This window comes from Saccopteryx leptura, chromosome 9 (assembly GCF_036850995.1).
Source record: "Saccopteryx leptura isolate mSacLep1 chromosome 9, mSacLep1_pri_phased_curated, whole genome shotgun sequence".
Taxonomy (NCBI): Eukaryota; Metazoa; Chordata; class Mammalia; order Chiroptera; family Emballonuridae; genus Saccopteryx; species Saccopteryx leptura.
The window spans coordinates 76,588,507-76,615,352 of NC_089511.1; the positions used below are offsets into that span (position 1 = coordinate 76,588,507).

The window sequence follows — 26,846 nt, forward strand, 5'->3', positions numbered from 1 at the left end:
TGGACTGTGGAAAGCTAGTCTTTTCCTGGTTTAGGAGGAGGGTGGAACCTTAACATTTGAACAGATTTGGCTTTCAAGGCCAGAGGAAATAAAAGGAAATGTTTTCATAGACTATGGCTGAATTGCTATTAAAACCCACTTCATCTCATTTAGACTTCTTATTTGATAAGAAAACTGGGGTCTGCAGGAGATAAATTGCTGAGATTGGTGATTGAGTCTGTAGCCTCAGTTGACCCCAGTTCTATCTCATTTAAAAGGCTCAGTTTTTCTTGTTCCCTTGGGTCCTTCATTCTTCTTCTTCTTCTTCTTCTTTTGATTTTTGAGAGTGTTTACTAAAACTGGGGACAGTGAAACACAGACAGGCTTAACATAGAGAAAGCAACAGGAGATCTTGGCAAGGCTCCTCTGGCTCCCTGAGAAGTCAAAGAAAAGGGGACCTTGGAGACAGGTTCAGGGGCTTAGCCCTGCCCATTGCTCCCCCTCGTTGCAAGTCTTTGGGGACCCTCAGAATTTAGGAGACATGTGCCCGAGACAGAAGAAAGGTGTGGGCATGTCCCTGGAAGGGAGAACTGCTCCTTCAGTCTTCTTGCTGCAGCGTTCTCATGCCTGGTCAGCATGTTTCCTAAATTTGGTAGAGCTTTGCCTCACTAAGACAGCTCCAGTTTTGTCCGTGTGTAAAACAGTCCCATCACTAAACCAAGAATTGGCAGAAGAGGAACCCTAGGGCGTGAGCAAGAAAAAGGGGCGTGGTACCCTGAGACCTGCTCAAATTTGTTCAGGGAGGGGCAGGCAGCCCTAGAGAGCCTCTATGGTGGAGACGAGCCCAGCACCGAGATTACACTGCCTTAGGAGGCGGATGGAGGAAGGAAGGACATGGGGCTGGAAGTGGTGCGCCTGTGTCCACTCGTTTTTTTCCTGGTCTCGAATGAGAGACTGTTCAAGAAGCGCATGTTGCACTTGCTCGGGGCAAATGGGGACAACTTTCAGCTGACTTCTTGCAATCGTCTTAACCCGGGACTATTTGCAGGGTTTGGAAGCCACAGCTCTGAAAAGCAGTTGGCAAGATGTACGTGACCCGCAAGGCGTACACGGCCGCGCCCAGTCGCACTGGCACGCGCCTGCTGCCCCGCCCAGCCGCTCCGAGCCTAGCGCAGGCGGGGCCTCCGCTCCGTTCCCACCGTACCCCGCCCGCACGGTGCCCACCGCTTACACCCGCCATTCCCCGCCCCCTCGGCTCCAGGGCTGGTCTTGTTGCTGCCTGACCGGAGGTCCTGCAGCTCCTGCCTTTCTGGCCTCTGCTAACAGGCTGAGGCAGCACATCCAGAGGGTGGGGGTGTCAAAGGTCCCCGAGGCCGTTCCGGAGCAGGTTGGAGAAGGCAGCGGGCGGCGCTGCGTGAACAGGCGCAGTGGACAGCCCCGGGGACAGCGGCGGGGTCCTGCAGGGAAGGACTGGGTTGCTGCGGGCTGAACGGTGTCTCCTTCACTTCGCCCTCCAGCCGCGGCAGCCGCAGCTCAACCTGAGTGAGCCAAGCGGCTTTAGCTGCGAGCTGAGCGGCGGCGGCGACGGCCCCCCTCCGGAGACCATTAGGTACCAGCGCGGGGTCCTAGGCCCAGGCGGCCAAGAGGAGGCCTGAGTGGGACTCGGGGTCGGCCCAGGCTCCCTAAGATGGCCGCGCTGCCCCGCGGCCCCTCACTCCTCTCTGTCTGAGGTCCCCTTCTGGTCCCCTTATCCCCTTCTTACACCCGCTGACCACACATCTTGTCCTTCCCACAGATCACCTGTTCCTGCGGCCTCGCCATGGCGACCTCCAGACAGAGCTGCGCGCGGCGTAAGTCGAGCAGGGGCGGTGGTGTCCGGGGTGGTGGAAGCCTGGTACCAGATAACCACAACTTCTTGCCCCTCGTTCCCTGGTCTTTCCGAGGCCTTGGGGATTCACCCTTTCGGTAGCCACTCCACCCCTCTGGATCCCCTGGCCCTGGGGAGGAAGGGCCGGGCTGCTGATTTCGGATAAAGGGGTTAGGCCACGGGGTTTGGTCTGGGGCTGCATTCACCTTTACTTTTGGACTTGTCTTTGAAGAACTCAAAAGCCAGCAGTTATTAATTGTTGGACTCGGGTTTTGAATGGTTGAATCAGTTACTTTTCTAGAGGAAGTAGTAAGTTGTCTGTGAGAGCGCAAGGTCATTACACGTGCTCCTCGGGGCGTGAACACACTTCGAAGAATGAATGAGCGGGTGCTGGGAGCTCAGATTGCTTGCCCTTAGATCGCATAGTGTTGGCTGAGGGCTTCAGGATCCTATTAATGTGTTTAAAGTGCCCTTTGTCACATAATTGATGTAGACACCTGAGTGGAACATACATGGCCAAATTATTTCCAAGTTTTAGTTTTTAAATTCCTCAAGTATTGTATCTTTCTCTCCCCACTCCAGAATGTTAGTTTTGCCCTCAGTGAGGATGGATAACGAAGGATATATTGGGGAGAGGGCCTTGTCTTACATAGGCTTTGATTGTATCTCATTTGGTTAAATCAACTCATTCCAGTGAATTTTGGCAGTTACATGGATAGATATATGTGTATGTGTTTGATTTTTTTTTTTTTTTGTACTAGTCTGGTCCTAGGAGGTGAGACCGGAGGCACTGTTAATTTATAAATAGAAAGTCTGTTTTTCTATTTCGCAAGGAATTTCTCAACTTTGTACAATCACTTAGTGAGGTTATCTGTTTTAGAAATAAGTCTTTGTTGGTGATAACTCTTTCAAGGATTGTTAAGAGTCCAGTTTTATTGTAACTTCTGGCTGTTTGAAAAACATCACATTGGTCTGCTTATGTTTATTTACTTTTCTTTTAAAAAATATTTCATGTTCTCCTTTTTTTAATTGGACTGCTTGAATTTAGAGATAGCAAAGATAGAAGTGTGTCATGGTTTAGCTCTTGGCCAGACAGTGGAGAACAGCACCACTAACGGATCGTTTCCTCCCGCCAGCAATGTGTATTCCTCCAGCCTATGCTGACCTTGGCAAAGCTGCCAGAGATATTTTCAACAAAGGATTTGGTAAGAACTTTAAAAAAAAAATTTTAAATCAGAAATGAAACTGTATTTGGTTTGCTTAGTGAAGTTACTAATTTCTTCACATTGTAAATATATTACTGTGATAATTCTATTTAATACATTTTAGATAAAATTTCTGTAAAAATAGTTCTGTAACAACCCTTATTCCCCTCTTTTCCAGTTTCCTCCAATATTTTCAAACTCTAGTGAAAAGATTTTACCTTTAAGAAAAAACAGCTGTGCTCTTATTTCCTTCAGATGTAGTTTAGGCTTTGGTTACTATTATTTTTGTTAGATGTTACTGTTTTGCTTTTTGTGGAGGTGATCAGATTATCGGCTTTTTCAAGTGAATTTGGTTGTTTTTTGTAAAGTTTTGGGACCCTTTTCCACTTTCTACTTTAGATTATTCCCCCAGTTATTTAGATTATTTAATCCCAAAGGGAGATAATACCTTTGGGATAAATGCTCTACATGTCTATTTAATAAATTATTCGCTATTCTGAGATTTAAATTGAATTTATTCTCTGATTTTAGGTTTTAAAGTGGTTTGAAAGGTTTTTTCTCTTCCTTTCTTTTCCTTTCACCTTCCCCTTCTCCTCCCTCCCTTCCCTTCTTTCTTTCTTTGTTCTTTTTTTTTTTTTGGTGCCAGAAATATACTAGGTAAAGCAGCAGGATGTTCTGTCCTTTACATGTCAGTTTACATAGAATAATTTAAAGTTTTCCCTTAAGTATTGTGTTTCAACATATATTTTTATCCTCCCATATGTGAATTCTTATTAATGTATAGTCTACTAATGGTATGCATTTTTTATACAAAAGAATCATTTTATTTACATTTGCTCTCTCAAGGTTTTGGGTTGGTGAAACTGGACGTGAAAACAAAGTCATGCAGTGGTGTGGTGAGTGTTACATATCTGATAAGTTTTGATGAGCCTTTGTATAATTTTGTACCATAAAATATTTAAAACAAAAATATCTACCCATTTTATTGTAAAGAAGACCCAGAAGTGTAATTTTATTTTAAGGGATTTGCATGTAACTTGATTTATTTTGGTGCCTTTTTTTGTGTGGTTTGCCATCTTACTGTGTATGCACAAGGAACTCAGTAAAGACTTGGTGAGATTACAAGCTGGAGGGCAGGGGACCTGTTACACCTTTTCATAGCCCTTTCTTTCAATGCCTATTAAAAGCATTAAGAATTCTTGGGCATAAAAGTGTTCAGTAACTTTTAAGTATACTGATCATTTATGTAATGGTTATATCCTAGCAGCCCTCCTTGGGGAAGATTTCCACATGTATTTTGTGAATTTGGAGAATCTTGATTTGAGTATTTTTTAATTAAATAGGTTAATATTTTGATACTTGATATCTGAATCTGCCTAACAGACTCCCTTAAAGTAAATAAAAGTAAAATTTAATTTTGTGTAATTATTTTTCTCTCTAATATTTTTGGTTTGAGATTGTTTCTGTTGGGGTTGGGGTATAGTATGTGCATATGGACTATTACTGGTCATTTTGATAAATTCTTACTGTGGTTCTTAATTTCCCTAGTGCATGTAACTGGTATTAACACTAATTGTGTTGTAGTTTCTTAATGCCTAGACTTGAGTTTCTGCAATTTTATATTTGTCACATCTATTATTTGGTTTCTTTGATCTGAAAGGAACCCTGAGTATTCAGTGTGGTTGAGTGACTTATATATATATATATTTGAGTAACTTATATTTTTGATGTAACAGGTTTCAGAGCATTGACTTAGTGTTTTTTTTTATTTTTTTTTATTTTTTTACAGGGACAGAGAGAGAGTCAGAGAGAGGGATAGATAGGGACAGACAGACAGGAACGGAGAGAGATGAGAAGCATCAATCAGTTTTTCGTTGCGAAACCTTAGTTGTTCATTGATTGCTTTCTCATATGTGACTTGACCGCGGGCCTTCTGCAGACGGAGTAACCCCTTGCTCGAGCCAGCGACCTTGGGTCCAAGTTGGTGAGCTTTGCTCAAACCAGATGAGCCTGTGCTCAAGCTGGCGACCTCGGGGTCTCGAACTTGGGTCCTCTGCATTCCAGTCTGACACTCTATCCACTGCGCCACTGCCTGGTCAGGCTGACTTAGTGTTTAATTTTCTGTGTTCCCACTCTTAATCTACTAAGGCCCTTTATAAACACTTGATGTGTATTTGTTGAAACACAAAAGGTCTCCTAAAAAGTGAAAGACTCAGTCCTTGTATTTAAAAAACTTATTTGCTGGTTGGAGCGAGAAAATAAAACTTTAAACTGGGGAACAGTTAGAAAAGTTTAGTATTGGATTGTTTGATGTATCAAAAAATTTTTAAGTTGAATTTATTAGGGTGACATTGATTAATAAAATTATATGGTTTCAGTTGTACAATTCTATAATATATCAACTGTATATTGTATGTATGTTCACCACTCTAAGTTGATAGATCAAAATCTTTGTTGGAAAGGAAGGGTTTACTGTGGACAGCATTAAAGGAAGTTTTATGAAAATATAGCAGTTTTAAGATAATGAAGGATGTGTAGGAGCTAGATTATATATAGTATATTTTTGTTTTCATTTAATGTATAAAATTCAAGTATGGTACTGATTTTGTAATATGTACCTGGCCCCAAATTAGTCCCAGTAATGGCTGGTCTGTTTTCTCGCCTGAACTGCAGAGATGTCCAGGCCACCCCAGAAGGTAGAAGCCTATCTGTCTGATGATGAAGGAAGGGTCCAAGCTCCAACAGTGGTGTCATCGGGCCCAGTTTTGATCCCACAGTGCGATCTTGGTTTTGTCTCTTGAGGATTCCTTGACATGTATATAGGCTAGCTCTTAATCTATGGATTTATGGATGGCAGTGTGTGTGGTCTCAAGAATCATCAGTGTCAGTTAGGAGTAAAAATAACTACTTAAACATATTTCTCATTCCAAGTATCTGCTAGAAGAGCATGCTGCATATAGTTTTAATAATACTTTTCTTTTGTATAGAACAGTGAAAATGCAAAGCTTTCCATGTCAGTCCCGTTAAATCCTCTAGAGATGGATTTTATTATCATTGAAGAAACAGAAGCCCAAAACAGTTAAAGTGTCTTCCTCAGTGTTATTCATTTAGTAAATGACAGATGGATGCCAGGACTTCTAATTTTACATCCAATGTTCTTTTCTAATGTAATACCAGTATCTTTTAGTGTGGACATTGAGTACCAAGTTTTGACCCAAAATCCCTCAAATGAAAGCCTTTTCTCCCCTTGCACAGTTTTGATGTTTCCTCACTTTGTAGGTATTGCAAGTTCAGCTTGCAGTTCTCCTGTTAATAGTTCAGGTTGGCTGTCTTCTTTGGACTTGGCTTTCCAGTGGCCAAAAACGTATAGCCATTGTTAGCAGACAAATTGTGAATCAGAATTCTCAGAAGGCTTTTGAATATTCCCATCTAGGGTGTTGCTCTGTTGCAACTAGAGCCATTCTAGTGCCTGAGGCAGAGGCCACAGAGCCATCCTCAGCACCTGGGCCAACTTTGCTCCAGTGGAGCCTTGGCTGCGGGAGGGGAAGAGAGAGACAGAGAGGAAGGAGAGGGGGAGAGGTGGAGAAGCAGATGGGCCAGGAATCGAACCTGGGACTCCTCCTGCATGCCAGGCCAACGCTCTACCACTGAGCCAACCGGCCAGGGCTAGAAATCTTTTTGAAAGTTGTACAGTTTGGGTCCTGTACCACTGGCTGGTTGGCTCAGTGGTAGAGCATTGGCCCAGAGTGTGGATGCCCCAGGTCTGGTTCTTAGTCAGGGCTCACAGGAGAAGTGCCCATATTCTCCTCCACCCCTCTACCCTCTCACTTCTCTCTCTCTCTCTCTCTCTCTCTTTATCACTCTCTCTCTCCCTCTCACCCCCCCCCCCTTCCCCTCCTGCAGCCATGGCTCATTTGGAGTGAGTTGGCCCTGGGCACTGAGGATGGCTCCATGGCCTCTGCCGCAGATGCTAGGAAGGAGCAGAGCGTTGCTCCCTAGTGGGCTTGCTGGTTGGATCCTGGTTGGGGCCGATTTGGGAGTCTGTCTCTGCCTCCCCTCCTCTCACTGAATAAAGAAAAAAGAAAGTTGTACAGTTTGTTATTCACTTAAGAATTAGATACAGGTAAACTTGTGATTGGTTGGAAATGTCAGCTATAAGTAAGGTGGCACTTGGTAATGTACAGACTAATTTTTCACTCTTATGTATACTGAGTAGTAGAGGTTAGAAATACTCAGCAAGCTAGAAAAAAGAGGATTAGTAAAATTACTAAGTGTTCATGGGGGTTTTTTTGTTTGCAGGCAGTAGATTCATAAATGCTTAGGAGGAAGTTCATGACATTATTTATTGCCTTAATAGGAATTCTCAACATCTGGTTCATCTAATACAGATACTGGGAAAGTGACTGGAACCTTGGAGACCAAATATAAATGGTGTGAGTATGGTCTGACTTTCACAGAGAAATGGAACACTGATAACACTCTGGGAACAGAAATCGCAATTGAAGACCAGGTAACGTTTTGAAATTGTGCTTTAGTATTAATTATGTTATTTTTGTATTTCAAAAAAGGAATAAAGCTGAAAATGTTCTTTCTTCCAACATAGATTTGCCAAGGTTTGAAACTTACATTTGATACCACCTTTTCACCAAACACAGGGTAAGCATGGTCATTTTTATCTGCTTTAAATTTAAAAGCATTCGTCTTCTATATGTTTAGGAAAGATGCATATTTACTGTTTAATACTTTACCCAGATGCCTTGTGGCAAATATCTGTTTCTGCCTTTGGAACATGAACACTGATTCTGTCATTGGCTTTCCTTCAGATACCTGTATTTGCCCTTTTTTATTGTGGCGCTAACTTGGGTAATAAACATGTTTCGCTTTTGTGATGGATTGCCAGTTATGCAAAGCAGGCTTCCTGTGGTGGTGGCAGTCTTGTTACCCAATATGCCCTTACCTTTTAGTTTGTGATCTATGTATATATATTTTCCTTTTGTTACCATCCTGCTTCTTTTTTTTACTCCAGTTGTACTGCAGTTTATTTACGTCTGTTTTGTGCCCTTTGTGCAGAAGTTCCTAAGTCTGTCCTGCTGGCATTAGTTTCAAGTCAGTTTGTTCTTTTTCCAGAAAGAAAAGTGGTAAAATCAAGTCTTCTTACAAGAGGGAATGTATAAACCTTGGTTGTGATGTTGATTTTGATTTTGCTGGACCTGCAATCCATGGTTCAGCAGTCTTTGGTTACGAGGGCTGGCTTGCTGGATACCAGATGACCTTTGACAGTGCCAAGTCAAAGCTGACAAGGAATAACTTTGCAGTGGGCTACAGGACTGGGGACTTCCAGCTACACACTAATGTGTGAGTACTTCTGCGGTGGGATAGTAGGATGTGCAGGGGTCCCCAAACTTTTTACACAGGGGGCCAGTTCACTGTCCCTCAGACCATTGGAGGGCCGCCACATACAGTGCTCCTCTCACTGACCACCAATAAAAGAGGTGCCCCTTCCAGAAGTGCGGTGGGTGGCCGGATAAATGGCCTCAGGGGGCCGCAGTTTGGGGACGCCTGATATAGGGCCTCAGGGTGATGTCTCCTGTCATTTATTATATATTTTAGTCAAGGTCAAATCTAACTCTATATGTTAAGACTTCTCTTGACATAAAAAGATCATCCTTGAGCATTTTTAGGGTGCTCATCAAAAGTGAATAGTTAAAAAATGTTAGTCTAACTTTTGGTGCCGAGAGAATAACATTCATTTCATATGAGGCCTGATGTTCTTTGCATTTTTAGAAGAGGCTAAGACATTGCCAGATTGTACCAGTGCATTTATTTAGCTTGTCTGTGATGTGTGAGGTGCTGATTTGATAAGATTGCTTAGACTGTATGGTGTTTTTACCTAACCCAACTTAGATGTGTATGACAAAAGGACTGAAAACGAGTTTTCTGCCTTATAAAAGATGCATTGGTAAAAGAAATATAAAGAAGAAAACCAAAATTTCTCATAATTCTACCTTATAGATATATAATCTTTGTTAATTGTTAATGTTTTGGTGTTTTACCTTTTTATGTGTATATATATATATTAAAATATATACTGAAAAGGCTGTTTTATAACCCTTTCTCCCTTATCTTAATACATTTTGACCATTTTCTTATAGCATTATGTATTCCAAAATGTGATTGTTAATAGCTGGTAATTCCACTGGATGGATATACCATGGTTTATTCAACATAGTTTTTGGACATAGTTTGGGAAAAGACCTTTTATTAGTTTTTTGGTGGAGGGTAGGGGAAGGCTTTTTAAAATGAAAAGTCTTGGTGGAACACTAGAGACCCATGTGAGCAATAGCTCTTACTTAAATGTAATGCTCCTACAATGTCAGCCTAGTCCTTAGACGTAGTACTTTGTCTGTTCTAGATTTATTAATTTAAAATATCTTATAGCAACGATGGGACAGAATTTGGAGGTTCAATTTATCAGAAAGTTTGTGAAGATCTTGACACTTCAGTAAACCTTGCTTGGACATCAGGAACCAACTGTACTCGCTTTGGCATTGCAGCGAAATATCAGTTGGATCCTACTGCTTCCATTTCTGTGAGTACTACTATGGGCTTAGAATAAATGGGGTTTTGGTTATAGGAGTTCATCTTTGGGTATATTGGAAGTATGTTGAGAATGTGAACTGTGGTTCACACTAACCCCAGTTTACACAAAGACTGGGATTAGAACTTTGAATATTGCTTTTTAAAGGAGTCAATGTTAGAAGTTCGATATCCAGGCCACAGGAGTTTAGTCTCAAAAGCATATAGCTAGTAACCCTGAGCCCCAAGCCTGTCTAAGCTGAAGGAAGCCATTGTTTTGGGTCCTAGGCAGTCTGCTAGGGAGTAAGTACTTCAGATAATACTTTTTATTGGATTACAAAATATCTTCAAATTTTCTCTCAATGCTTAGAGGTATACATCCCACCTTGCAGTTTAAGAAACCAAAACTCAGAGAAAGGATGTGCACCACTGCTAGGGAGGGAGGGAAGGAAGGGAGGTATAGAGCCAGGATTGGGCTGCGTATCTTTTGATTTCCTTCCTGTCTGGGGTGACCAGCTAGCTCATCCTGTTTTGCCCGGGCTTGTCCTACCTTTAGCACTGAAGTCTTGCATTCTAAGTACTCCCCTGCCTCCATCCTGGGTTAGCTGGGTCAGTGGGCACCCTAGTCCTGCCCTTGGCTCTTTCTTCTTCAGGCATGGTAGGTTGGGGTAGGACGCAGTGCAGTGTCTCGAGTGTGGAGGGGCTGGCTCCAATTTCAGGCAGATCAGCAGCTGTTCCTGGTGACATTTGTTTACAGGTCAGGGACTGCCTGTACCCAATGTACTGGGAAGGAAAGAAAGTTAAACCTTGCATGAGAATTATTTGTTACATAAGTAATCTTCATGCCTGAGGACAGTGTTTTCATAATTTTAGGCAGCTAAGTTTTAGCCTCATTCTTGTTTTATTTTAGTAGAGTTGTAATCAGAGAGAAAGAGCACCAGAATGCTTTTCCCATTAGCAAGGCAGTATTGGTTTATTTTTCTTTTCTGTTTCTCACTACACTGTAGCAATAAAAACCCCAGGAATCAGGTAGCACACTATTCTCTGGTAGCTACATTGTTACTCTCTTCAAATGTGTGTCCATGGCACCATCACAGGTTTGTGCAGGCAGAAGAGACGGCTCTCCTCTCGTCCACCACGGGAAAGGAATTGGGACCTGTGTGTCACTCAGTGATGCCTGGGGATTATTGGGAGGGGTATCTTTTCTATTTCCCACCTCAGTAGTGCTGCTGTTGCCTCAATAGGCATCACTCGAAGTATTGCTTAATGCTGCATTAGTTTCACGATTGACCCCTAATTTAAAGTAGTGGGATCGTGTATTCAGTTTTCGGAGGCTCTTAGATTTGTCGGGCATAGGATGGTCACTGTTGGCGCATAGCTTTCTGAGACAGATAACCCATGTGATCATTGGTGACACAGGAAGACTTGGCTGAATGAATGTAAGTGCTGTTTATATGATTTGCCTGTAGAGTTACATCATTTCTCTCTGAATAGGGTTGGTTTTATTTTTTAACTTATTTATTGATTTTAGTGAGAGAGGAAGGAACATTGCCCTGACCTGGGATCAAACTGCCAACCTCTGCGCTTCGTGATGTTGTTCTAACCAACCGAGCTATTCAGCCAGGGCAGGATTGGGCTGTTTTGATGTTACACTTTGTAAAAAGAGTCTAGACAGCAAATCATTTCCAAGTCTGTTTTGAACTTAGAGGTTGTTACCTTTTTACTATAGCACTCAAAATGTTGACGAGTAAAGAGCAATCTGGGCCCTGGGGATGACTGGATGATGCCAGTAATGGAGAGAATGGAGCTGCTGCTTACTGTGTCTTGTTCTCCAGGGTCCCTTTCAGCCCTCCAAGGTCTGTGACTAAATCCTAACATGATAGAATTGTACAAGTCGGGCAGGGAGCTGGATTGGTAGTGGTGCCACATTGGCATGTCTTCTTAAGAACAGTCTCGCTCCATCTAGCCAGGGCCCAGAGAATGTGAGGTAAAGGGTTTAGTTAGTCTCACTCTTAGATGAAGTGCTGTCATTTAGGGATTTTGCATATTGATGGCTTTGATTCTTTAGAACGACCCCTGAAAGTAACGTGTGCGTCAAAGTCATGAATTTAAAACTTTGAGGCTGTTTGTGTTACAGAGCTAGTGAGCCTGGTGGACTTCCATTAGCCACATTTTGGTGTAGTCTTGTTTTGATAGCTTAGACTCAACAAGGATGATTCTTATGAGAGTTAGGCTTTTGTGCTATGTGGACAATTTGGAGGACTGTAGACACATTCCAGTAGGTGTGAATATTGTATCCTACTGACACTTTGGTAAGAATTAAGTGGCACCGGGTGTTTGGCTTTAATACTACATTTTATTATGTGAATAAAAATGCCAAACACTTCATAATTGCATGACAGGGAAACATGTAGGGGCTTTGTCTCCTTTCAAAAGTTTTCTTAATAATTTTTGCATTTTATTTTAGGCAAAAGTCAACAACTCTAGTTTAATTGGAGTGGGCTACACTCAGACTCTGAGGCCTGGTAAGTATTCTTAATAAAGTAGGATTTTTCTGATAGTGTTTTAAAGATTAGTTCTCACATCTTATTCTGCAAAACTTTCTAGCATACAGTATTGACAGACGGTCAGAATTTTGTATTTTTTCTTTTTAATGTAAGTTTTTATTTTTATTTTAGAGAGAGAGACAGAGAAACATCTATTTGTTGTTCCACTTACTTGTGCATTCAGCTGGATTCTTGTGTGTGCCCTGACCAGTGATTGAACCCACAGCCTTGGTGTATGTGGATGATGCTCTAACCCAGTGTATTTCAACCACCTGTCCGCCAGAAATTTCATGCTGGTCCGTGACCACCCTGTTATACTGTATGAAGAGTATAGACCCAGTGATCTTAGTTAAATTCAGTTATGCTCGGTGGTTTCTACCTTAGTGGTCCCCGACATAATTCTTGCCATCATGACACTTCCCTAAATGCATAAGCATTTGTCTCCTCAGAATAAGAACATTCTCCTGTTCTGTGTAACCTCCATATCATCATCACACCTAAGAAAATTAACAGTGATACCATATTATTATTTAATATCCATTCTCTATTCACTTTTGTCATTTGTACCTGAAATGTCTTATACTAATATTTCTTCAAAGTTCACTCACTGATTTGGTTGTTTGGTCTCCATAATCTCATTTACTTTACCATAGTATTTTGGGCCTTGCTGTGTCTAGATAGGTACTTCTCAAACTTCAGTGTATGCAAGAATCACCCAGGGAATCTTAATAATGTGCAGATTCTGTTCTTACAGGTCTGGGATAAGGAGTTCTTATCTTTCTAACAAGCTTTTAGGTGATGCCACTATCTCTGGTTCTTGAACCACCATTTGGATAGTAAGGTTCTAAGACACTTGAAACTTTTGCCTCCAAATGGGATTTTCACCCAGACTTTGGCTATTTTGAAACCTAAGGAAAAGAATGGTACCCCGAACACCCATGTATCCTTCCCTACATTCACCAATTACTTACATTTACCACTGTCTGAATACATCATCTTTTTTTTCACATGCCCTTATTAATTAATGTATGTTTCAGAGACCTGTAGACATACCAGCTCTAGCACACATATCCTAAGAGTAAGACATTTTTCTTCATAATTACAATATCATTGTCACAGCTAAGAAAATTAACATTTAGTAATACTTAATTTATGCTGTCTATTCAGATTCCTCCACTTGTCCCCAAGATGTTATTTGTAGTATTTCCTTTCTAGGATTCAATTATGATTGTCTTTTAGTGTGACAGTATGTTGAACATTATTGTATTTTATTTGAACTTTATTATTAACCTTTTTAAAATTTTTTGCTCTGTGACTTGATGCTTTACCCAAATGGTGCCAACAGAATTCTTTCAGGTTTCTCAGATACTCCCAAGTGCCCTCTAGTGGCTGGCAGTAATAGTCCATCTGACAGGCTTGGAAAAGGTCTGGCAGGCTGTGGCGTTACTAAAGAAGACTGCAGACTCCCAGGAGGTGTTCCATGAACCTGACAGTTGTCTGCTTTTGTTTACAGGTGTGAAGCTTACACTGTCTGCTCTGGTAGATGGGAAGAGCATTAATGCTGGAGGCCACAAACTTGGGCTTGCCCTGGAGTTGGAGGCTTAATCCAGCTAAGAGAAACATCTGGGAATGGATATCAGAAGATTTGGCCTTAATATATTTCCAGTGTGACCAGCAGGCTTTTTTTCCCTCCAAGAAGGTGATCAAAATAAAGGATGAGCTAACCAAGAGCTGTATTTTAAATATTTAGACAGTTACTTGTTAGCTGGTTTCTAGTTGAATTGGTTGTCTATCTAGTTACCATGCTGCAGATGTGCAGTCACCTATACATTATTTAAATGTATTTAACTGTTAAATGCACTTCCCACCAATAATGAAATAGACCTTTATGAAAACTGTGCAATTGTGTGCATGTTTGTTTTTATGTTCCTTTTAACATTGAATATTGCCATTGAATGAAATGGATCAGTGGATTTAAAATGAGGTTAAACTTTTTTTTTTTTGTTAAATTTAACCATTAGAATCACTTTTGGTATCCTAAAACATGACAAATTATGAATAAAACAAGTATACATAATTAATGACTCCAAGTATTTGCAGAGTTAAAAAATAGCTAGCTAGGGTCAAATCGCTCTGGTTGTGTAGCTGATTTTTCCAGTGAGCATTTTGCTCTTTATCAAAGCCTGTGGCACAGACTCCTCTGTGTCCCTAGAGTAACTCCTTGAGCTTTTTAGACTATAATAAAATAAGAGGATATATGCCTTTACATCTTCCGCTTATCAGTTCGCAAAATTAATCGGTCATTGCTAACCCCAGGAAGGGTCGGACAGTAAGTGATGAAGGGCGGTGCTGGGAAGTGACACCCTTCCCTGCGAGCTGTTGCTACGGGAAATGAACTGGGCCTTAGTCAGGTGGGATGAGACTAGGTGTAGGGGACTAAAGGAGCACAGGGACAGGAGCTGGATCCACAGGGACTGAGAGGGGAGTGTACGGGCCCAGTGAGAGGTCATTACTCACTTTCCTGACTGAAAAGCTTGGGTCTGAGTTTGAGACTAGAGGCAATGCCTTCAGTCTATGTAGCTGTTGACATTCATTTGGACTTGGGAGGGATGATAGAATGTAATAGGTAATTTTGGCTGGAAAAAGGAAACAAGTTTTTTGATGGCAAGGTGATTTTGAAGGATGGGAACTAAGGTTAAAGAAGGGGGAGATTTGTTCAACAAATTCATAATACAGATCTGAAGTAGTTTGAAGCCTGATAGGGAACAGATAAAATATACAGTAGTAATTTGAGACTTGTTACCCAAAAGGTGACACTTGCTGAAAATTTCCTGGTCAAGAAGAATGTGATGAGAAATTAGAAGCCTAACCTAGCTCTCCACACAGGTGCACTGGGGGGTCATAGACTCCTGTGGTCTCACTGTTCATCCTAAGGGGCTGGCTGGAATGGCCCATGTGAGTCAGACATGTGCCTTAATGGCACAGAATTGGCACAGTTTATTTGAGTTGGGATCTGTTGCTGGGTAAGAAGAGAAACAGGAAAAGATGTCTAGTATGAAGTAGACCAGCAAAGTCTCAGACTGCTGGTGGTCCTCTGGTGGGGAGGAAACCTGCTTACTGGGCCTGCAGCCCTTGGGTGGTCTGCTACCCCTTCGCTAACTGGTGGGCCTCCCTGTGCTGTGGCTGGAGTTCACCTGGTCCAGTACTCTGGACTGGGTTTTGTAACCATACATTGTGCCATGTGGCACAGGTGAGTTACCAGTTTGTCATGGATCTACTTAAGAGAAGATTGGACCTCCACCACATGCATCCTACTATGCTTTTATGAATGGGAGAGAGAAGAGTAGGATCACAGTCTGGAGCTTGAGTATTGTCTGAAACACAAGGTCTATTCCAAGACCTGTAGGACTATGAAATTTGCCACCTGTTGGCTCATAAGGGCTCTTGTGGCTTTGCTTCTAGCAGCCTGCAGGTGTAGTCGTCCCTTGCCATATTGTGGCTCACTTTTTGCAGTCTCACTATAACGGATTTTTAAATTGTATATACCTAATTTTATGTTGCATATTTTTCACTATATCATGGGATTTTGCAGTATATATGTATTTTTATAAATTTTTGCAGTAAAATAAGCAAAACAAGTGTGCGAAAGGTTTATAAGAGTGGGGAGGGTTTATAAAGTCTTAAAATATATATAAATAATAAAAATAAGGTCACTACTTGGCAGATTTTTGGCTATCATGGGGAGTTCTGGGACCTGGCTCTGCGATGGCCGAGGGGCCACTGTACTTCCACCAGCTAGGCCTACTCAGGCGGTGGCAGCAGAGCAACTGTATTCTAGGCTATGCTGTTTCTGCTTAGCGGTGTCAGTGGGAAGAACACTGAGTACATGAGTCTGACTTTCGTCCGTGGTGTGGGCATTTTCCTAAAAGATCTGGGGAGGAATAAATGAGAAAAGTAAAGCACCTGGCTCCTTTCCCACCTCCACTCATAGATGTCGGTGCTGGAAAGCCTAACTTTTTATCTTTCTCTGGAGCACTTGTTAAAAATTGCCATACCAATGGTCTCCTACCTATAGGCCTGTCTGCTTCACACCTCTCTGGCCAAGGGATCCCACCCAGTCTCTCACCTTCAGGACTTTCGGGAGGACTGGATACATAGTTAAGTTGATTTCGAGGTCCTCATGTCTAAGTCAAGGGTCTGGGTTGCAGAGATGTGGCTGACAGTTATGTGAACACACACTGGCAAGTGGCAGGGCGAGTGGCAGGCTGAACTGGCGTGTACTCTCCTCCCCTGCAAGGCCTGCTGTCAGTTCCCAGATATGCTTTCCCCACTAGTCCCAGCTGCACTGGGACAGAACGTCATTCACTTGCCCCTCCTATGAACAGATGGAGGAGACCAAGGTGGGCTCTACCCAGATCTGGCCCTCCCTCAGTCTGTTGTAGAGGCGTACCTGAGGAGCTGGGTCATCTGTCCAACTGCATGTGGCCAGGTCAGTTAAAACTACTCTCCTCCAGTCAGCTGGAGACTCCTGTGGTTGGGCGATAGTTCCGGGGCCAGGTGGCCTTCAGGACTGACAGGGAGGAGATGAAGATCTAACCTTAAGGCTCCCTTTTGCTCAAGAAGCTGCCTGTGTTGGGCCTTCCTACCCTCCTTCAGTGCGGGATTGAAGCTCAGAAGATTGTGTCCAGGACCCACATTTTATTGCAATTTAAAACTCGGGGTCGATGGCCTGGGGTTCTGAGGTCCCTGCCATCGAGATCCTCACTAGGGCCAGGCTTAGATTTTGAAGGCTAAGGTGAGGCCGTCGCCCAGGGGCAGAAGGCTGATGTGGACCCTGGCGTCCCGCAGGATGCGCTCGTTCAGGTTTCGCACGCACTGAGTTTCCAGGTCTCGCGGTTGGGGTTGCAACACTTCCCCTCGCCATAGTACCTGCGGGGCGGGGCAACGGGGCATTACGGGGGCGGGGCCTCCAAGGAGGTGCCTGAGCCGGAAGCGGGGCCAGAAATGGGGACTGAAATTTGCAGGGAAAGGCCTGAGGACTGGGTTTGAATTCCTCGAGGTAGGAGCTTATATGAGTACTGGGTGGGGCTTTGGGAGCTTGGGGGCGGGGCACAGGGAGGAGCGAAGGGGAAAGAGGCTCCCAGCCGGAGAGGATCTCCCCTTAGTGCACCCCTTACACTGAGGACAGCGAGGATGCCTCCTGGCCGCAGCAGCTGCAGACACCGCTCGTAGTAGGCAGTGCAGTTCTCCTTGTCGGCGTCCACCACGGCCATGTCGAAGGTGCCAGCCTCGCCTGCGTCCAGGAGCTCATCTTGGGGGAGGAAGAGGCAGATGTGGCTGAGTCTGCAGCCCCGGTGGCCGGAAGCCCCTGCTCAGGCCAGTCCAGGCGTTGTGATCACTCGGACTCCAGCCTCGTGGATGCCAGCCCTGCCACCCTGCATGTGGCCGCGTACCGTGAGGCTGGGCAGTGGGGGGCTGTAATTGCCCCAAGCCCGTCCGGAGGACCTGGTCACTAGCTTGCACCCGATGGCCCCATTTGGGAAAAGGCTCCAAGGCCCTTTCCACACCGGTGCTCACCCAGGGTTTCCAGGGCGGGCTTCAACCGAAGGTCGATCTTGTGTTCCTCTTCAGCCTGCGGAGAGTGGGATCAGAGCTAGCATGTCCTTTCTCCCGGAGATAGGAATGGAGTAGCCGGACTGCAGGGGCCTAATGAGTGACACTCACCTGCCGCCACAGGGGCCGCCCCAGCTCCGGGGGCCCCGGGTTCACCTCGCAGGTCACCACGCGCCCAGCGGGGGGCAGTGCCAGGGCCAATGCTAGGGCTGAGTAGCCTGTGAAAGTGCCTGGAGACAGGGACATGATTAGGCTCAGGTCACAGGGGGGAGATGGCCGGTTACTTAGACACGCAGTGATCATGGCCTCTCGTCCTACCCAGGTCCAGTGCCTTCTTGGCCTTAATGAGCCGCGCCAGGTTGGCCAGAAGCTGGGCCTGCTCACAGGTCATCATGGAATCCCCCTTCGGCTGCTCCAGAGTCAGCTGTGTGTAGGTGGGGAGAGGGTCGCACCAGCTCTGCCAGTCACCCAAGCGCGCCCCAGGTTCAGGAACCCCCGTAGGCGTGGCTGTGGGCGTGACAGGGGAACGCCCATCGCGCGGGGCTGAAGAACTCGGAAGCCCAAAGTGGGTCCCCGCCCAGCCAAGGTCACGCAGCCACGTGGGGTCCGCAGGGCCCGCGGTGGGTGCCTGTTCCCGCCCTGGGCCCTGCTGACCAGCCGCAGGCTGCGCAGCGCCGGATGCTCCCGCAAGGAGCGGCTCAGCAGATACTGCCACAGGGGGTTGTCCTCAGGGGGCAGCAGGCGCTTCTCTCGCGGGGATCGCCATGGAGGGCACCATCTCCCTGCCGGGAGGGGTGCTGGGTTAGGGCCTGGGCCTCCAGCAGGGGTCCGCATCCAGCCTCGGGGATTCACGGGCTCAGCTCCCGCGCCAGCCCCGCCCGCGGGGCCTCTGCGGAGGGAGCCGTAGGCTCGTCCTTACTCACCCAGGAAAAGGCCGGTAGCGAAGGCAGCTCCCAGGGCGGCCGATCCCAGGGCCAGCGCGGCGGGCACAGAGAGCCTGGGCATGGGCTGAATCATAGCGTGGGCAGGAGGCAGTGGTGGCAAGGTCACTTGCTTAGGTTTTAGGCGGACCGCACTCGGACCCTGGGGCCTTTCTTGTTCCGCCTTGTCCCGGTACTGGCCGCGGAGCTGCCGCCTTGACCTCCATCTGGCGGCCTCACGGCTCATTGCAAGCCCTGCCCGAGGGAGCCGGACGCCATCTGGTGGCTGCGCTGAAAACTTCGACTTGCGGGAAGCGGGACCTGCATCGGGTCTGAGGTCCTGAATCAGGAAAAATTTGATCTGCTTCTTCCTCATCACTATCATTTCTGTTGAGATCCTCTGGAAGTTGTGTGGGGGGGTGAGTGGGCCGTCCGTGTAATAGGATAGTAACGAGTACAAAGTGATGGAAATTAAAGTTCCTGGGGGAACTGAGAGAATCACAGGAAGCCTTTGGGGAAGGTGACCAAGGGTAGCAGGTTGAAGGAGTGAAGGACTTGTTTGAGGGTACACAACCAGAGGTCAGCTGGGGAGCTCTGAGCAGGTCAGGTTGATGGGGAGCTGAGATGTTCTTAGGCTCCTATGTGCCAAATAGACTTGAGCGTGAGGTCTTTCGTCCATCAGTCTCTCTAAGCCTCAGTTTCCTTTGTGAAAACGGGGACCTCAGTTTTACTGCAAATGGCATTGAATCCCACAGCCTGGCACACAATAGGTTCATAATAAATACCAGCTACTCTTACGATTATAGGTTGGAGTGACAACATCTTGGGGAGGAAGGAGTTAGAAGGGCAGGTGAGACCAGTTGCAGGCTGCTCTGCAGGGACATTGTCCAGTTACCACACCTATTGTGTGACAAACTGGGAGAGGTGGAAGAAACTTCCCTGGCTTGTATTAGTGAAGCTGGGTTCGGAGACCACAGGACACACAGAACCCATGGGCAACCCCAATCTCACAATTTCCTTTTCTGTAAAATGGGTCATTAATAGTCCTCACCTCCCAGGGGAGAAAATCCAGGTGGACTTCCTGGGATACCACTGTTCAATTTAAAAGGAGCCGAAGTCCTAAGGGCAGGTCACCTGGCTGTGCTCTGCTGCTGTCCTCTGGGGACAGCCCATTTACTAACCACTGGCTAGCGCTCCCCTGAGGCTTCCTAGGCAGGGCCTAGGGCCAGCAAGGCCCAGAGGCAGGCTTGTTTGGTGGTGGGGTTGGTCAGTAAGAGAACAACCTGGCTGAGGCTGCAGAACCGGTTAAGCTGGAGAGAAACTTGGAGCAAGGGACCCTGGGCCTTGGGGAGGCATTGCATCAGGAGGCCTAGCTCCAGGGCATGAGGTCCAGGAGGACAGCCTCCAATTAGAAACTGGGGTGGGACTGGTCCTCTGACCAATCAGTGGTGGCCCCCGGGCCAGAGGTGCGGGGTGAGGACCTACTTTCTCTGCAACTGGACCTGGGTGCTGGTGGGCCCACGTTGGGCTCTCCAACTGCTCCCAGTTCCCTTTCACCAGGCAAGCAGCTCGCGTATGGAGTAGCCCCTTCCCCATTGATCCTTTGCATCCTGCTTGGCCCTGTAAATGTTTCTCTCACCTCTTTCCCCAGCCTAAGGTCCGATTGGTTGGTCTCTCCCCTCCAAAGAGCTGAGCACAGAGCTAGTGCTAAATAAATGCTCTGCATTGTGTGCTGGCAGTGCCTTGGGTTCCTTGGTGTCTGGACAGTAAAAATACGAACAGTAGGGGGCCTTTTACCGAGCACCAGGTGAACCTGTAAGGCTGTGATGTTATTCTTATTTTCCAGAGGAGAAAACTAAAGCTCAGAGATGCCACGTCTCCATGCTTACTCCCCAGACCTGCTCTTGTTTCCCTAAACCCTTTGACCCCCTGTGCAGAACTGGGATACAGGGATGAGCTGCTCAGACATGGAGTCTGGACTGAAACTCCCAAATGTTTTTCTGGCACCACAGCTGGGGCCCCATCACCTGGCCAGCTGGCATGTGGCCCTGGGCTCAGTTGGGGCCGAAGACCCTCTTCTCTCCCCTGTCTTGGGTCAGGGTATGGGCAGGCCCCTTTCTCACACCAGAACCTCCCTCTCCAGCCTGGCTTTAGTCTGAGCCCGCGGAGGGGCAGGGGGTGTGGGGGGTGGGCAGGGAGGAGAGGCATGTCACCATATATCCCCGTCAGATTAAAAAACTAATTTGAAAAGATTAATGTATTCCATTCTTGTTACGCTGGCTCTGATACCTCTGGGCCCGCGGCTGCTCTGCCTCCTGATTATTGAATTTTTATGGCCTGGTAATTAATTGCAGATTCCCTGTTTTGTTCTATTTCTTTTTCTCTGACATTTTAATTTCAACAAAAAGCAGTGGTCTCCATGCAGGTTCTCTCTGGAGATCCTAATGGTCTATAAAACAGAATGACTTATAGATGTGGCACCCACTTCAGTTGGCGAGCGATTGTTTGAAACCTTGCTGATCACGCAAAATTTAATTTTTCCACTCCCTCCCCCATTTACTCCTCATTTCTTGTCTCTTCTGTTGCAGCGCCAGCGCAGCACCTCAGCTCACAGTGGAGGCAGCAAAGTGTTGCCTCCCAGTCTGTTCAGGGCCGTTTCCTAAAAGGCCAGGGGCCTGAAAGCAGAGTAGGTTCTCATTCTTTTCCTCAGAGGTGGTCCCAGAGGTGGGGGGGGAGCTGGACCTCCCCAAAGGGCCCTGTGGATGGGGCAGCTGCCCCAGAGGAGGAGGGAGGACTATTTCTGCCTCTGGCAATTGCTCTCTTGGCCAAATGCAGCTCCTCCATGAGGCAGCCAGGAGTCTGCCGGCTGGTGGAGGCTGAAAGGGGGGTGCCTGCACCTACCCTTAGGGGCACAGCAGTGAGTCAGGGTGTGACTCCTGACCAGTTCTTAGCCAAACCAGGTCACTGGGAACAGCTGTCCACAAAACCGGGTCTAGACGAGGCGTCTGAATTTTTATTCTAATGCCTTCAACTTGTACTTCTCTTAGCCCTGCTAACCTCGCAGAGGCTAGGCGCCCTCCCCCAAGGCCCCCCAGGACTGGGTGGGGCAGCGGCAGAAGAGTTAGGTCACAGAGTCAAGTTGGGCCTATGGATTGGAACTCTGATGTCTTCAGGGACTAGGCAGGTAAGTGAAAAGAGGAGGGCAACAGGGAGCAGTGGGGACTGTAGCTCTTCAAAGCTCATGCCCCATGAGAAGGCATGGCAGCCACTTGACCGCAGTCCATGCTGCCATGTGGGAAGATGGGCGCAGTATGACTAGAGTCTATGCTTTCTCAAAAGAGGTTGTAAATCTGGTTTTTAATGAGGAATTTTTTAAAGCACAGTGTCAGTTGTACTAAATACATCTTTGCTCTGGTCCATGGAACAACTGTTTCCTCTGATTTAGAGTGTGGATCAGAGAAGTCCGGACATGGAAGTGAAGTCTGTTAGGGCCAGAAGGGACTCAATGGCCAGCTGACTGCCCCGCCCCATCCCTGCCCCAGGAATCGCCTTCCCACCTCTGGGCCTTCCGGTCCCCTTCTCACACTCGGTGGGCTCTTCCCCAGCAGCTGTGGGCTGCCAAGGCACCTCTGGGTCTCTGTCCAGGGCTCGCCTTCTTCAGGCATCTCCTCTCCACAGAGAAGCTGCAGCCTGCTGCCTGACCACCTGGGTGAGGTCTGTTGAGCCCCCCAGAGAGGATGGCATCGTTTCACCATTAAGACTTTGGGGGGCAATGCCCTGACTCCAGGGCTCTGGGCCGCCGTTTTGATCTGAGCAGACAGATGCAGATAGATCCCTGGGGCTCTGAGAGGAGCCGAAGGGGACAGAGGGCCCACAGCCTGCTCCCCCTCCTCTGTGCTGAGATGCTGCACAGCCAGGACAGGCAATACCCCAGCCTCTTGTGCATCAGTTTTCTTATCTGGACAGGCTGAAGGGGAAGTGACAGCACGGGCTCAGCGGTCACAGGGACTAGGATTCATAATTGGTCCAGCACTCACTTGGCTATATGAGCTCAGAGTTCCTCACCTAGAAAATGGGGGTGATACTTCTGTTTTCTTGCTGTGTAATGAACTGCCATGCACCTAGTGGCTTAAAACACCCATACATTGTCTCATGGTGCTGTCGATCAAAAGTCTGGCAAGGGGTGGCCAGATTCTCTGCTCAGGGTCCTAGCAGGCTGGAGTCAAGGCGCTGTCTGGGGCTGCGATTCTCCCACGGTGCTTCAGGCCTCTTGCAAGCTCTCTAGCTGTTGGCAGACTCAGTTCCTTCTCACTGAGGCCTCCGTGGTCAAGGCCCACAAAAGCACTTTGAATCTTTCTGATCAAATCGCTCTGCCTTTCTCTTCTGTGTTTAAGTGCTCATGTGTTTACATTGGGCCCACCCAGGTAATCTGGGATAGTCTCCTTATTTTTTTATTTATTTGTTTTTTTCAGAAAACATTTATTAAAGCTGGGACAGTGAAACAAGGAAAGGCCTAGGATGGAAGAAGCAACAGGAGTGCCTCAGCGGGGCTACTGTCAGCTCACTGGAGAGTCAGAAAACGGGGCCCTAGGGACAGGGTCGGGGGTGAGCTCAGGACGAGCTGCCGCTGCCCACTGCTCGCCTGGCTGCAAATCTCATGAGGACCCTTAGAGTTTAGGAGACACATGTGCAGGTGGTGTGAGCTAGCAGTTGTGTGGAGAATGCTGCTCGGCAGGCAACGGGAGAGGTGGCAGTGCCTCTTTCTCCTGGGGCAGTTGTCGTGGAGACTCGAGCCAGATGTGGGCTGTGCTGGTGTCTGTGTTTTAACTAGAACAGTCCCATGATGTGATTGGGTGGGGCGTCTAGCTGTGTAGTTCCTGCTGGGGGAGCATCTGAACCTGACCCCTCTGGTCCTCTCAGAGGCTGCTGTTTACAACATTGTGCATTTCTTGTTTGCAACAAAGTCAAATCTGCTGTTGCCACAGAGCAGCCTCTGCGGTTTGCAGCCGAGGACCCTGCCTGGTGCTGCTCCGCTGTCGACTGTTTTCCTCCTACAGCTGACACTGCTCCTGTCTGCCTCTAGCATTCGTCCTCCTTTTGTCTTGCTAAGAGGAGAATTGTTCAGGCAACAATGTGCTCAACTCGAAGGAATGAACTGTGATCCATCTCAGGTTGTCACAACCATTCCAGTCTTTCTTTCAAGATATCTGCTCTCATCCACTCCTGCAGCTCATTTCTGGCCAGAGATAAAGGCATGCTTCTCAGAACATTTTCCTCCTTGATGATAAGAAACTCCCTGTTCTTGCTGAGTGTCTTTTTACCTTGAATGGGGTTATGTAAAGATTAAATGGCTGGAGCCATAGCAGTCATCTTGTGGACATGAAGCAACAAGGTTAAGTTTTAAAAAAACTAAACAATGAGGGTGCTGAGAGGAAAGATGGAGTATTGGTACCTAAAGGCATTTTCTAGCACTGAACCACCACCAGCAACTGTTTACCATAGACTGCTTGTTACAGGACAAAATGGAGCCCTTTGTGTTTAAGCAATGATTGGCTGTGTATTCTTTTACTTGAAGCTCAAAGCATTCCTAACTGATACAGACTCCCCAGCAGTATGGCCCATGTCCACAGGGATGGCTTAGGGTTGGTGCTGAGATAAACCTGTTGGCTTTTTCTTCAGGCTACAGTGACAGATTCCATACTGAACTTGAAATCATGTCCTCCACAGGTAGGGCTTCATTCTCCTTAGGAGTGAGCTTTCTCACAGGAGATGCCTCCTATCCCAAAGAGTCCTGGCGGGCCCAGTTCCTCCCCTGCCTGACGAGTCCAAATCCCAGCTCCAGGCACCCACCTTTGTCCTGCTGTAGACTTGTATCTTCTCATCGAGCCCTCCCAATCCCCAGTGAGGGAATCACGATCACCCATTCTCTACAAGTGACTCTCAGACTGAGAAAGTCACTCATCCAAGGTCTTAGAGGCATGATGTGGGGGTTGGCTTCAATTCCGTATGACCCACAGCCTGGGGTATCTCCCCACTCCACTGGGGTCTCTTTGCCTCAGAGCCAGGGCATGGAGACTTGTGGGGTCTCTTTGCTAGGGACAGGGTCAGGGAAGCCCATGTCCTCCTGGTATAATAGTCAGGTTTGTGCTGTGGCAATGCCGTGTAAATGCTCCACGTTTCATTGGCTTCTAGAATAGTCCCCTAATTTTCGCGCTCCTGGTTCAGAGGGACAGTTGGGTGCTTCTGCTCCAGGTGGCGGGTTTAGGTTTCTCTACCTGGGCTGCTCTTTCCCAGTGGTTGGCACAGGCGCGAGAGGCCCGCCACACAGGAATGTTTAAAGCCTCTGCCTCAGCCGGGTCTGCTGATGTTCCAGTGGCCACCATGGCACTTGGCCAAGCTCCAAGCATGAAGCAGGGTGTGTGCTCCATGGAGCGGCTTGTGAGGTCACATGGCAAGGGGTGCAGACGTGTAACCTTATTTCTGGTGGGGAGTTCAGAGTCAGCGGGAGCAGTCCAATCTACACACAGGGCCCCAGGACGCCAGGGTTTCTCCAAAGCTGTGGGTGCAGAGACCCCGACTGGTGCGGCCTCAGCAGGGGCGGGCAGGCCAGGGTAGCTGCTGCCCGCGGGAGCTGAAGGTTTTCCCATCAGTTTAGCCTCAGAGGAAGAAGCTGAGCTTTGGGAGTGGGAGTGCTGCCTGAGGTTGCAAGGCAACCCCAGCCCCACCCTTGCTTCGTCCTGACCGGGCAGGGGCAGGGGCAGGGGTTGGGGGGCAGGCTCACTCTCCCTGGTCTGGCCCAGAGCACCTGGCTCCCAGCAAAGCAGAAACTCCCAGCCCTTTCTTTCCTCCAAGCCACACTCCAGCTCAGCATAGGCCCCTTTCCCCAGAGACTCCAGGAAACTTGGCCTGGGATGGACTCAGGATTCCAAATGCACGCATGGGAGAGCTCTCTCAGCACTGTTTAAATCTGGCAGCCCCCAGCTGGCCTGGGGACACGTGTTGTTTTTTTTTCTTGATCAGTGTCTTGTTTGTTTGAATGGAGCCGACACTGAACAATAGGAAAATTTCACAAAGAATTTAGGTTCTATCTCTGTTTCTATTGAAAGAAGAGAAAAACTGACAAAACTGGACCCGTTTTGCTGAATGGCAAGTCTTCTAGCCCTGCGTGTGCCTGTTCCATGCCTGCGTGGGTTGTGTACTCTGTTACAGTCCCCACCGCTCCCTGCTGCCTCACATTCCATACTGGGCTTTGTACTGTTGGCACATGAGCTAGGCTTAACTTATTTATTGATTTGAGAGAGAGACGAAAGGGGAGAGAGAGAGAGAGAGAGAGAGAGAGAGAGAGAGAGAGAGAGAGAGAGGGAGAGAGAAACATTGATTTGTTGTTCTACTTTTGATTCTTGCACGTGCCCTGACTGGAGATCAAACCCACAACGTTGGCATATTGGGACGGTGCTCTTAACCAGCTGAGCTCCCCGCCAGGACCACGGCCTACAGGTCCTAACCACTGAAGTATCCTAGCGGAAGTGCCTGTTGAGGTGGCTGCTTTTTTTGTAATGTCTCATTTTACCTCAGACTTGCCCAACAAAGTAGGGTAGGGTTCAGCTATGACAGAAAAATCCAAGAGAAAATGACTTAACTAAAAGAGAAGTTCATTTCTACATTATATAGATACAAACTGAAGGTAGTAAGGAAGCTCTCCAGTCATCAGGGACCCAGGCTTCCACTCTGTCGTGCTGCCATCCTCATCATGTGGCTTTGCCTCACTGACCAAGATGACTGCTTGAGCTCCAGCCATCACACCTTTACCCCAATTTTCAGAAAAAAGGAAAGGAGAAGTTAGGACTTATCCCCTTCCTTTAAGGACACGTCTCCAAAGTTTTGCAGGATACTTCCACTTGCACCCATCCTATTGACCAGCACTTAGTCACATGGGCACACTTCAGCCTAGAAATAGGGTTTCTTCCAGAGGATTATGTACTCAATGAAAAATCAGTTCTATCATTATACTTCAAAGGAGAATGGATACTGGGGACGTTTAGCATCATTGCCGCATTTTACAGATAAAGACACTGAAGCTCAGTGAGGTGAATGGCTTGCTGGAGGTCACACAGCCAGGTGGAGGTGGAGCCTGGTTCTT

At 47.0% G+C, this 26,846-nt stretch overlaps 2 protein-coding genes across 2 annotated transcripts; one reads left to right on the plus strand and one right to left on the minus strand.

The window, feature by feature from the left end:
- Positions 1-1,236: 1,236 nt before the first annotated feature.
- Positions 1,237-14,076, plus strand: VDAC2 (voltage dependent anion channel 2). The gene is made up of 10 exons (XM_066348515.1): positions 1,237-1,588; positions 1,775-1,829; positions 2,983-3,051; positions 3,898-3,947; positions 7,409-7,561; positions 7,655-7,707; positions 8,179-8,406; positions 9,490-9,640; positions 12,095-12,152; positions 13,687-14,076. The coding sequence occupies exons 2-10, from the start codon at positions 1,799-1,801 to the stop codon at positions 13,776-13,778; spliced, it is 885 nt and encodes a 294-aa protein (XP_066204612.1). The 5' UTR covers positions 1,237-1,588; positions 1,775-1,798; the 3' UTR covers positions 13,779-14,076.
- A 2,775-nt stretch (positions 14,077-16,851) lies between these two features.
- Positions 16,852-18,971, minus strand: COMTD1 (catechol-O-methyltransferase domain containing 1). Its single transcript, XM_066349842.1, has 7 exons — positions 18,710-18,971; positions 18,441-18,568; positions 18,105-18,210; positions 17,898-18,016; positions 17,751-17,805; positions 17,351-17,484; positions 16,852-17,102 (listed from the first exon to the last, which is right to left on the minus strand). The coding sequence occupies exons 1-7, from the start codon at positions 18,951-18,953 to the stop codon at positions 16,950-16,952; spliced, it is 939 nt and encodes a 312-aa protein (XP_066205939.1). The 5' UTR covers positions 18,954-18,971; the 3' UTR covers positions 16,852-16,949.
- Positions 18,972-26,846: the final 7,875 nt, after the last annotated feature.

What these genes read in the sequence shown, in the direction of transcription:
- COMTD1 (XM_066349842.1), bottom strand. Translation starts at nt 18,953, where the DNA reads ATGAGCCGTGAGGCCGCCAGATGGAGGTCAAGGCGGCAGCTCCGCGGC. An exon ending in CAAGAAGGCACTGGACCTGG is followed by an intron (nt 18,017 to 18,104) that starts GTAGGACGAGAG and finishes CCCTGTCTCCAG; the next exon opens with GCACTTTCACAGGCTACTCA. An exon ending in GCATCCTCGCTGTCCTCAGT is followed by an intron (nt 17,103 to 17,350) that starts GTAAGGGGTGCA and finishes CCCGCCCCGCAG; the next exon opens with GTACTATGGCGAGGGGAAGT.
- VDAC2 (XM_066348515.1), top strand. Translation starts at nt 1,799, where the DNA reads ATGGCGACCTCCAGACAGAGCTGCGCGCGGC. An exon ending in CAAAGTCATGCAGTGGTGTG is followed by an intron (nt 3,948 to 7,408) that starts GTGAGTGTTACA and finishes TTGCCTTAATAG; the next exon opens with GAATTCTCAACATCTGGTTC. An exon ending in AAATCGCAATTGAAGACCAG is followed by an intron (nt 7,562 to 7,654) that starts GTAACGTTTTGA and finishes CTTCCAACATAG; the next exon opens with ATTTGCCAAGGTTTGAAACT.